At 45.5% G+C, this 12500-nt stretch overlaps 1 protein-coding gene across 1 annotated transcript in view; it reads right to left on the minus strand.

Moving 5' to 3' along the window:
- scn3b (sodium channel, voltage-gated, type III, beta) overlaps positions 1-4258 on the minus strand; it is a gene marked incomplete at its 5' end in the record, with an annotated part of 16695 nt that extends 12437 nt beyond the window's left edge. Inside the window, one exon of the mRNA XM_080855572.1 lies at positions 4204-4258. Coding sequence (XP_080711698.1) covers positions 4204-4258 — 55 coding nt within the window. The remainder of the gene's footprint in view (positions 1-4203) is intronic.
- Positions 4259-12500: the final 8242 nt, after the last annotated feature.

A 12500-nucleotide genomic window follows, 5' to 3' on the forward strand; every position in this document is an offset into this window, starting at 1 on the left:
TCACTCTGTGACGACACGTCTACACCACATCTACTAACTTCTCTCTGTGACGACACATCTACTAATCTCACTCTGTGACGACACATGTTCACCACATCTACTAATTTCCCTCTGTGACGACACATCTACTAATCTCACTCTGTGACGACACATCTACTAATCTCACTCTGTGACGACACATCTACTAAGCTCACTCTGTGACGACACATTTACTAACTTCACTCTGAGACGACACATCTACTAATCTCACTCTGTGACGACACATCTACTAATCTCACTCTGTGACGACACATTTACTAACTTCACTCTGTGACGACACATCTACTAACTTCTCTCTGTGACGACACATCTACTAACTTCACTCTGTGACGACACATTTTACTAATTTCACTCTGTGATGACACGTCTTCTATCTTCACTCTGTGACGACACGTCTACACCACATCTACTAACTTCTCTCTGTGACGACACATCTACTAACTTTACTCTGTGATGACACATCGACTAACTTCACTCTTTGACGACACGTCTACCCCACATCTACTAACTTCTCTCTGTGACGACACATCTACTAACTTTACTCTGTGATGACACATCTACTAACTTCACTCTTTGACGACACGTCTACTAACTTCACTCTGTGACGACACATCTACACCACATCTACTTACTTTACTCTGTGACGACACATCTACTAACTTCACTCTGTGACGACACGTCTACACCACATCTACTAATTTCACTCTGTGACGACACATTTTACTAATTTCACTCTGTGACGACACATCTACTAACTTCCCTCTGTGACGACACATCTACTAACTTCACTCTTTGACGACAGGTCTACACCACATATACTAATTTCACTCTGTGACGACACGTCTACACCACATCTACTAACTTCACTCTTTGACGACACGTCTACACCACATCTACTAACTTCACTCTGTGACGACACATTTTACTAACTTCCCTCTGTGACGACACATTTACTAACTTCACTCTGTGACGACACGTCTTCACCACATCAAACCAAATACACATCCCCCTCTCCGCTCTCCTCCGCTCTCCTCTGCTCTCCTCTGCTCTCCTGTGTGTGACGCCCTGATGTCTTCTGTGGTTCCCTGTTAGTCTTTCCTGGACTGCTGAGCGTGTGGTGAGTCAACAACTTGAGCCCCTCAGGTAGTGCTGGTCCTCGTGCTCGGCTGCTCTTTACTCCACATGGCAGTTCCTCTTCTCCTCTTCCTCACCCACTTCCCCCTTCTCCTCCTCTTCTTCCTGCATCTGCTCCTCCTTCTCCTCCTCCTCCTCCTCTTCTTCCCTTCTCCTCCTCTTCTTCCTGCATCTGCTCCTCCTCCTTCTCCTCCTCCTCCTCCTCTTCCCCCTTCTCCTCCTCTTCTTCCTGCATCTGCTCCTCCTCCTTCTCCTCCTCCTCTTCCTCATCCTCCTCCTCCTGCATCTGATCCTCCTCCTTTTCCTCCTCGTCTTCCTCCTCCTCCTCCTCCTGCATCTGCCCCTCCTCCTTCTCCTCCTCCTCTTTCTCCTCATACTCCTCCTCTTCTTCCTGCATCTGCTCCTCCCCTTCTCCTCCTACTCTTCCTCATCCTCCTCCTCCTGCATCTGCTCCTCCTCCTTCTCCTCCTCCTCCTGCCCCTCCTCCTCCTACTCTTCCTCCTCCTCCTCGTGCCTACAGAGATCAACCCAATCAGGCTAATATACAGCAGTAGGGCTGGAGTCAGATGACATCCAGGCCAGAGACGGCCTGCTAGGGAGCCGCGGGATGGGAGCCTGATTAAGCACTCTTCTCTTCTTTCACTCTCTAACTTCCTCTGCCATCTCTCGTTCCACTAATTAACTCTACTCTCCCTTCCTCTGCTTTATCCTTCTTGCCCCTAGTCTACTTTCTGCTCTCCTCCCCTTCCTCTTCTTCCTCACTCCCCTCTCCTGTTCCTTCCTTCTCTCCTCTCCCATTCTTCCCTCTTCCTACACTCATCTCTCTCTTTCTCTTTTCTCTTCCGTCCTTCTCCTCTCCTCCCCTGTACCCTCCCTCCTCTCTCTTCTCCTCTCGTCCTCCTGCTCTCCTCTCTCCTCTCCTTTCTTCTCCATCTCCTCCCGCTCTCCTCTCTCCTCTCCTCTCTTCTCCTCTCCTCTCTCCTCCTCCCGCTTTCCTCTCCTCTCCTCTCCTCTCCTCTCCTCTCCTCTCTTCTCCTCTCCTCTCCTCCTCTCCTCCTCTCAGCATGTGGCCTGCGCTCACATACTCTTGGTTTTTGGTGCGCTCAGGTCTGTGGTCTAGGTCCAGAGCACAGAGCCCAGGGACGTGGTCTAGGTTCAGAGAACAGGGACGTGCATCCCAGCACGTAGGAAAGTGGAAAGCCAAAACATGCAGCAGAGCGCCCAGCGCCACAAGGCTACTGGCTACTGTAAACTCACTTAGTGGCACACACACACACACACACACACCCCATCATGGCTACTGTAAACTCACTAAGTGGCACACACACACACACACACACACACACACACACACACACCCATCATGGCACACACAGATGAAAATGCCGGCCATCTTATGTAACCCACAGCCTCCGGGCACCAGCTGTCAACATCGATTTCATCTCCCTATTTTGAGGGCCTGTACAGGCCAGTGGACACACAAACACACACACACACACACACACACACACACACACACACACATACACACACACACACCATCAACCACACAAGCTGGTTTGAGGGGGAGTTTAGACAGCATATGACATATTATGGCTGGGCCAAGGCAGACGCTGTTCTCTCCTTCTATATGAAGAAGAAGCACAGACACACACACACACAGCACAGACACAGACACACAGACACCCACACACACACACACACACACACACACGCGGGAAGCCATGGGATTGATCGCATGATGGCTGGAACAGTCCATTTGGAATTAAAAAAATGTCTCATTTTTGTGAGTTAAAGCAGAAATACATGCAATTGTGAATTGCGAAATATTACCACACTCAAACCTAAAATAAGCTTCAATCTAAGACAGACTTTCTGTCTGGTTCATGCACATTTTGGCCTATTACAGTCAAGGCTCAATATATTGATCGTTTTGCATTGACATTAGGGCATCTAATTGGGTAATAACATTATACTAATCTAATCACCCTGGGAAGCCTTAACTCCAGTGGTCCTCTGATATGGGACATGTGTGTGTGTGTGTGTGTGTGTGTGTGTGTGTGTGTGTGTGTGTGTGTGTGTGTGTGTGTGTGTGTGTGTGTGTGTGTGTGTGTGTGTGTGAGGACTATTGATTACACATCACTGCTTCCTAGACTGATTACAGGAAGAACACAAATCACCAGACGCAACTACAGATCAACTTTCACATGTCTGCTCACACACACACACACACACACACACACACACACACACACACACACACACACACATCAACTACAGATCAACTTTCACATGTCTGCTCACACACATCACCAGACGCAACTACACACACACACACACACACACACATCACCAGACGCAACTACACACACACACACACACACATCACCAGACGCAACTACAGATCCACTTCCCCATGTCTGCAACGTCACTGTTGGATGTGGGCTTTATGTTGTGTGGACGTTGTGAGCCTTCAATAGAGCTGTGGTTCGGCCGTCACGGACTTGAACAGAACCATGCTGTCTATGAGAACTGGAGTTTACAGGGAAATCTAAAAGTTTATGAAAAGTCTTAAGGTCCAGCCTTCCTCACCTAAGCCTAGATTGCAAATAAGGTAAAACAATGAATTTCCTTTTTTTTTAAAGGCCTATCACGGAGCATCATTCACTAGAGATATGATGTTGTGTACTGCACACATTCTTGTCTATTACTGTGTGGTCTCAAGTGGAACATGTGATGGTGTGTGGCACACTGGGTCACAGCTACTCGCGAGGCTACTGGAAGACAAATCACTGATTTTAAATCTTTCGATTATTCGTTGGACGGATCGACTGTGCCGTGTGATTACGGAAGCAGTTTCCCGCTAGAACGAGAACTCAGGCGGCCGCACGAGCACGTATGACAGGTACAAATTCACCCCTAGTTACCTCAGGACTCCGGGGCTGCATATAAGTATATCTGTTAGACAAAAAACAATTGCAATTGGGCTCACTCCCAGCACAAGGCTGAAAGTGTTGCAATATAACTTACCTGACAGTATTAAAAGTAAGAGCGAATGCAACAGAGTCCTCTTAAGAGTTCTCATCCTCGGAGCTCGAGCGAGAGGGCGGTGTCGTGTGTAGGGCCTTCCTGTCACAAAAAGAGAAAATATGAATCAAATATGGACTTCTTCACGTTAGCACATTCACGAATAGCTAAACGGGTTCACTCTCTAAAGCTATAAGCAGTGACATATGATGTACGTCAAAGATGTTTGGCAGACGATGACACGAAGACGCGTCAGTACCTTGGATAGCGCCTCGCTGGAATCACCAGATTTAATACATCGCTCCGTAAAAAGCCCGAAATGTTAAAAGTTTAACACAAAATGAATTGCTTAGTGATTTGACACAGCCAAGCACCATGCAAACACAGAGTAATCATTTGCCCTCGGTTTTAAGCAAAAACTTCATACTTAAAATGAGTAGCAATGACTTATTCGGAACAACGAATTACCGGAAGAGTTTATATCAATAAGAATGGTCTAAGATCCAAACGGTGTTCGTTGCTTGTCAGTTCTATCCGCCTCCAGCTCATCAGGCACCCCGCGCGCATGCTGTTTCCATGGCAAATCCACGGTTTCTTCACAGAGACATGGAGACCTGTGGATTCCAGCTCACTGTAAATCCACTTCGGCGATTTGAAAAAAGAAAAAGAAAAGCCTGAAAACCGCCAACCAAAAACAGAAAATCCTCTCAGCGCCTTACAGAAAATGCGCTATAATGTAGAGTAAAAGAGTAAATAGGATTTCACTCATCTGACAAACATGGAAAACCCCCCGACGGAATAATCTTTGTGTGCGCGCTTCCTCTGCTCGCCTTTGTTTTCCCCATAAGTAGCCACTAGGCGCGCTTGACATATCTCCAACACTGCGCGTGCGCGCCACTCCCAATTACAGTCTTTCTGCGCTCAGCCCCAGATCTAAACTCATGTCATTACTAAACATGTCGCCTCAGCGGTCATTAGCACACGAGCCAGGCTGGCGTCTTTCTAAAACACTTATCTCTGTCAGCCGCTTGGCTCCAGCTTTGAGAAGACATCAGGATCTCTGTCATACATTAGTGGTTCCATATAAATAACGTAAAACACGTGTTCGTTCCAGTCTGCAAGTTATATAACATATTCCTATAGTTATTTAGATGCTTCTGCTTCTGTGTTTGATATGCCTTTCTTTAACATTTTGATACTGTTTTTATACAGATATTGCTTCTTCTATTCCTGTGGTCTAATGTCATGTTTCTTGTTTCCTTTTTGTGCTTGTTAAGTTTTGTTTATATCTCTGGCATAGATATAATATTTTCTGAATTATAATTCTGCGTAGCAGTAGCTTACGTATGAGGCATACTCAGCTGGTTCACGATAAACAGTCTAACCCACTCATCACCTAGGGTTATGCAGGCATGGCAAACAGCTGTAAGGGAAAAGGCACAGACACACACACACACACACACACACACACACACACACACACACACACACACACACACACACACACACCAGCAGTCAACTCCATCAGAGCTGCAACCATTCACACAGAATGCCTGTTATGACAATGCATAGGGTGTGTCTGGGCCTGTGTGTGTTTAGCTCTGATGAGCTAGGGTGTGTCCCTCTCACAGTCACCCCCATCCCATCCTGTCTGCTCGTGTCTAAGTAGCCCACTCAGACCCCGGCCCCTGAGAGCGGAGCCGATCGAAGCTGGGAGTGCCCTCCTCTCTCCTCTCTCCTCTCTCCTCTGTGCTCTCGCTGTGCTGGGAGTGCCCTCCTCTCTCCTCTCTCCTCTCTCCTCTCTCCTCTCTGCTCTCGCTGTGCTGGGAGTGCCTTCCTCTCTCCTCTCTCCTCTCTCCTCTCTCCTCTCTCCTCTCTCCTCTGTGCTCTCGCTGTGCTGGGAGTGCCTTCCTCTCTCCTCTCTCCTCTCTCCTCTCTCCTCTCTCCTCTCTCCTCTGTGCTCTCGCTGTGCTGGGAGTGCCTTCCTCTCTCCTCTCTCCTCTCTCCTCTCCTCTCTCCTCTCTCCTCTCTCCTCTCTCCTCTCTCCTCTGTGCTCTCGCTGTGCTGGGAGTGCCTTCCTCTCTCCTCTCTCCTCTCTCCTCTCCTCTCTCCTCTCTCCTCTCTCCTCTCTCCTCTCTCGTCTGTGCTCTCGCTGTGCTGGGAGTGCCTTCCTCTCTCCTCTCTCCTCTCTCCTCTCTCGTCGTCTGTGCTCTCGCTGTGCTGGGAGTGCCTTCCTCTCTCCTCTCTCCTCTCCTCTCTCCTCTCTCCTCTCTCGTCGTCTGTGCTCTCGCTGTGCTGGGAGTGCCTTCCTCTCTCCTCTCTCCTCTCTCCTCTCCTCTCTCCTCTCTCCTCTCTCCTCTCTCCTCTCTCGTCTCTCCTCTCTCCTCTCTCGTCTGTGCTCTCGCTGTGCTGGGAGTGCCTTCCTCTCTCCTCTCTCCTCTCTCCTCTCTCCTCTCTCGTCTGTGCTCTTGCTGTGATGGGGGAAAGCACTCTCTCCTGCAGCTCTCCCAGGACCACATGATTACTTTCGTTAATTTGGGCTCCATAAGCTGCAGATTATTTGGTTAAAGAATCATCAGGGTCCTGAGAGAGCTGAAGGAGGGTATCTGTCCGAGTTTTAGTGGCTGGGAGGACGATGGATTATTTTACCAGCCGCCATAATGGAGCCTAATGATGAGAGGCAGATACTATAAGGGAGGTTGAGATGCAATAGGTTTAGGTTGAGGCTTAGGGTAAAGGATTTAAAGGATTGACCCTCTCTGTTTTTAGACATTACAGTCAATATAAACTTCTGACCTTTTAGAGTGTCACCACTGCTCTGCATAAATATCTTCTTCTGCTAAACGGACTCTCTCCCCAGTCCAGCGCACACCATGTGTGTGTGTGTGTGTGTGTGTGTGTGTGTGTGTGTGTGGGCTCCTGACTCTCACCCCAGTCCTGTGCACACCATGTGTGTGTGTGTGTGTGTGTGTGTGTGTGTGGGCTCCTGACTCTCACCCGAGTCCAGTGCACACCATGTGTGTGTGTGTGTGGGTGTGTGTGTGTGTGTGTGTGTGGGCTCCTGACTCTCACCCCAGTCCTGTGCACACCATGTGTGTGTGTGTGTGTGTGGGCTCCTGACTCTCTACCCAGTCGAGTGCACACCATGTGTGTGTGTGTGTGTGTGGGCTCCTGGCTTGTCTGGGGAAATGCTATTTGCTGTCACTGCATTACACTCTGTGCTATTGTTGTCAAGAGAGGGAGATTCAGAGAGAGAGAAAGAAAATACATCCATAGAGGGAGAGAGGGGGAGGGAGGGAACGAGGGAGAGAAGAGAGTGCGAGAGAGAGAAACAGACAGAGAGAGGGAAGGAGAGAATGAGAGTGAGAAGAGAGAGTGAGAAACAGATACAGACAGAGAGAGGGAAGGAGAGAACAAGAGTGAGAAGAGAGTGTAAGAGAGAGAAACAGACAGAGAGAGGGAGGAAGGAAAGGAAGGAGAGAAAATGAGAGAGAAGAGAGACTGAGAGCAGACAGAGAGAGAGGGAGGGAGGGAGGGAAGGAGAGAAAGAAAATGGAGAGGGAGAGCTAGAGAGAGGAGAGAGGGAGAGGGAGAGAGAGAGCACAGAGGGAGGTACCATGAGTGGCAGACCTGGTGACTACCTAATACAGGAGAAAGGGAAACCATAGCAACAATGATGCAAGATGACAGCATGAGCAGACTGGGCATGTGCAGAGCTGCAGGTTCCCAGCAAGAGACACCATGACAACATGAGGCCATTATGAGCTCATATCTGAGACAGCAGAGACACCGTACTAAACATGAGGCCATTATGACATCATATCTGAAACAGTAGAGACACCATACTAAACATGAAGCCATTATGACATCATATCTGAGACACCATACTAAACATGAGGCCATTATGACATCATATCTGAGACACCATACTAAACATAAGGCCATTATGACATCATATCTGAGACACCATACTAAACATAAGGCCATTATGACATCATATCTGAGACACCATACTAAACATGAGGCCATTATGACATCATATCTGAGACACCATACTAAACATGAGGCCATTATGACATCATATCTGAGACACCATACTAACCATAAGGCCATTATGACATCATGTCTGAGACACCATACTAAACATAAGGCCATTATGACATCATATCTGAGACACCATACTAAACATAAGGCCATTATGACATCATATCTGAGACACCATACAGGAGCAGTTCAGTCACAAGGCAGGAACACAGCAGTCCGGCCACTTCATCCAGTGGAACTGGAACCGAACACAGTGCTTGCAGTGTTTATTTCACAAAGTAGGACAGCGTAAATCTTGAGAAAGTCTCTATAGAAACGCACCATAAACAAGATATAAATCTCTAAATGTCGTGCATGGAGGATAAAGGCTGTACTTATCGTGGATTATAAACATTTCATGCGGATGCACCATTTTGTCATAAATCCACCATAAGTGCACTATAAACCATAAACCCACAGGCTCTCTACACAGGCTGCCACTGCCCTCTGCCTTGACCAGTCCAAGCCACGCAGCACGTATAGGATCCCCAATGTATAGATGTGAGAGTCAGACATCATGGCACCACCAGAGATGGACACTTACTGGCTTTCTGAACGACATCAGTGTTGAGCCTTAAGAGCCAACAGGCAGACCCACAGGCAGACACATCCCATAATAACCTTAACTACTGCATCCCAGAGACCTCCATAGAGACAGAGAGACGGGACACACTACTTCTTATGTGTAATAGAATTTATTGCTCGTAGCTTGACTGATGACTGTTCCTTGTACGTTGCTTTGGACAAAAGCGTCTGCTAAATGACTAAATAAAATAAATAATATATTTAAGCAATATAACACGAGTGGGAGTGGGGTAGGTAAGGGATAATCCTATGGGTGGTGTTCGGCCGTAGCCATCGAGGCCGCAGACCGAGTGGCGTAGGCAACAACACCCGTGGGATTATCCCTTACCCACCCCACTCCCACGAGTGCTATATTGCTTTTATAAAACAATTCTACCGTCAACAAATTAACATTTCAACACGAAGTTATTGATTAAAAAGTGTTTATTTCGCCATTGCTTCTCCGCAACAAAAAATAGTTCCATTGTCAACGTCTTGGTTTGGAATTTTAAAAACTTTGAATTAACGGTTATCATCAATGCGAATGTTTCATCGCGGAATGATTTATTTTTAGCTGTGAAAAGTCCCGTAACTGTAGGTATGTTGACGAATAACCTATAGCATGGAACGTCTCTCGTCTAATCAGAAACAGCTAAATTACGCGCTAGAACCCAATTGTTTTATAATAAGAGTTAGCTTCTAATATTACAGTGTTGCTCCTAGAATTGGATGCAAACAGCACCAAGACTACTCCAGCATCTGCGTCTCTTAACACTAAACCGTGTTGAGGCTTTAGCAGAGGTTTGTGAGCAATAGAAAAAAGAAATAGCAGATAACCTAAACACAATCAGCAGAGCAGTACATATACATACACCACAGTCTTCTAGCCCTGTAGCTTCTCTGTTTATATCTTTATATCTCAACACTGTAGTCTTAATATATCTCTATATCTCAACACTGTAGTCTTAATATATCTCTATATCTCAACACTGAAGTCCTAATATACCTCTATATCTCAACACTGTAGTCTTAATATATCTCTATATCTCAACACTGTAGTCTTAATATACCTCTATATCTCAACACTGAAGTCCTAATATACCTCTATATCTCAACACTGAAGTCTTAATATACCTCTATATCTCAACACTGAAGTCCTAATATATCTGTATATTTCAACACTGTAGTCTTAATATATCTTTATATCTCAACACTGTAGTCTTAATATACCTCTATATCTCAACACTGAAGTCCTAATATACCTCTATATCTCAACACTGAAGTCTTAATATATCTCTATATCTCAACACTGAAGTCTTAATATACCTCTATATCTCAACACTGTAGTCTTAATATATCTGTATATTTCAACACTGAAGTCTTAATATATCTCTATATCTCAACACTGTAGTCTTAATATTTAATTTAAAAAGCTGTTTTCATTGATGGTGATTTACTGTTCTCTGCAGACTGAAGAAGCGTAGCTGTTGTTAAAGCAAAGTGTTGTTGCTGACTGTGCTGCTGAATGGGAGGTCCTACTGTGTGTGTGTGTGTGTGTGTGTGTGTGAGTGTGTGTGTGTGTGTGTGTGTGTGTGTGTGTGTGTGTGTGTGTGTGTGTGTGTGTGTGTTGTTGCTGGCGGTGCTGCTGATAGGGAGGTCCTACAATGATCTTTTTTTTTTTTTTGCTGAACACTGAAGAAATAATGCAGATAACGTTTTTCTATATTTATTTTTCCAAACAGCCTGAATCACTAACCCTTCACATTCCCTCTCAGTGTTGCCATCCTGCCTTCCCAGGAGGCGGCGGCGCCGGGACACGGGACACGGTCCCCGGAGAAGAGGATTCATCAGGAACGCCGGGAAGAGGATTTATCGGGAACGCCGCTCCACGGCTGTCAGAGGAGCATCCTGCTCAGCCGAGTGTGAACGGTCGGGAACAAACGTCTTTTTCTGTGTGTTTACATGTCGAGGAAGTAAAAATAACCCAAGCATGTGTGCTGTGGACGAGCAGTTGAGCGTGAGAGAATGAGAGGAGCGTGGTACAATCCTCCAGGGTAAACATGGGCAGGCTGGCAGAGCAGTACTGACTGGCGTGGTACAATCCTCCAGGGTTCACATGGGCATGCTGGCAGAGCAGTACTCACTGGCTGGGTCGATCCTCCAGGGTTCACATGGGCATGCTTGCTGGCAGAGCAGTACTGACTGGCTGGGGAAAGCCACTCTCTGGTGTTAACTTAAGGAACCAAAACCAAAACCAAAAAGGACCAAAAACAACTGAACTAAGTATGCAGGGATCATAAAAATAAGTATGCAGGCATGGAAAAGACTTCAGGGTTGTGATTCACGGTCCAGTGGGCATTGCTTCTCTGGTGGGAACTAAAGGCACCAAACCAAAAAGAACCAAAAACAGTGCAGACATTGTAAACTTAGTATGCAGGAGTAACAATATAAGTATTAGTATGCCTAGTATTAGTATGCAGGAGTAACAATGCCCTTGTGTGATGTGGTTTTCGTAGAATACCATGAATACCTACAGTATGTCATTGTTATGTTGCATTGTGTTTGAAAATACAAAAATGTGAATTACAAAATAACTAAGTATACAGGTATTGAAAACGATGTATGCAGGCATTGAATACTAAGTATGCAGGCATTGCAAGGACATCTTTATATTCAGGTTTGGGATTCATGGTCCAAAGTGCATTGCTTCATGGCTGAGTAATTCAAACTGCAGCAATACAAAACATATCTGCAAATGTAAATTACATGATGTATCTGTAAATGAAAGTTAATTAGGCCTACTGGCACTTTTCAACAGTGACGGTTATTATTCTGTGCAGTTGTACTTCTCTAAAATCCAATTGCTGACTAATTCAAACAAATTCAAAAGCACAAAGAGAATATCTGTATATGTGGAATAAGTTATTAATCTTGTAAATGTAGAATATGTTTTTAGTCTTGTAAATGAAGAATACGCTATTAATCTCGTAAATGTAAAATATGTTATTAGTCTTGTAAATGAAGAATACGCTATTAATCTTGTAAATGTAAAATATGTTATTAGTCTTGTAAATGTAGAATACGTTATTAATCTGGTAAATGTAGAATACATTATTAATATGGTTAATGTAGAATACGTTATTAATCTGGTAAATGTAGAAGATTTTAAATAAGTTTAAAATTGATCTAGTAAAATGAAAGATAATCCCTCACTGCTATGGGTACTATCGCTGCCTTTTCTCCCACTCATCACACACTGGTCTTTAGGTGTGCCTCTATAAACACTCATCACACTGGTCTTTAGGTGTGCCTCTATAAACACTCATCACACAGTGGTCCGTAGGTGTGCCTCTATATCCACTCATCATCACACTGGTCTTTAGGTGTGCCTCTATAAACACTCATCATCACACTGGTCTTTAGGTGTGCCTCTATATACACTCATCATCACAGTGGTCTTTAGGTGTGCCTCTATAAACACTCATCATCACACTGGTCTTTAGGTGTGCCTCTATATCCACTCATCATCACACACTGGTCTTTAGGTGTGCCTCTATAAACACTCATCACACAGTGGTCCGTAGGTGTGCCTCTATATCCACTCATCATCACACTGGTCTTTAGGTGTGCCTCTATATCCACTCATCATCACA

This window comes from Sprattus sprattus (assembly GCF_963457725.1).
Source record: "Sprattus sprattus genome assembly, chromosome: 17".
Classification (NCBI taxonomy): Eukaryota; Metazoa; Chordata; class Actinopteri; order Clupeiformes; family Clupeidae; genus Sprattus; species Sprattus sprattus.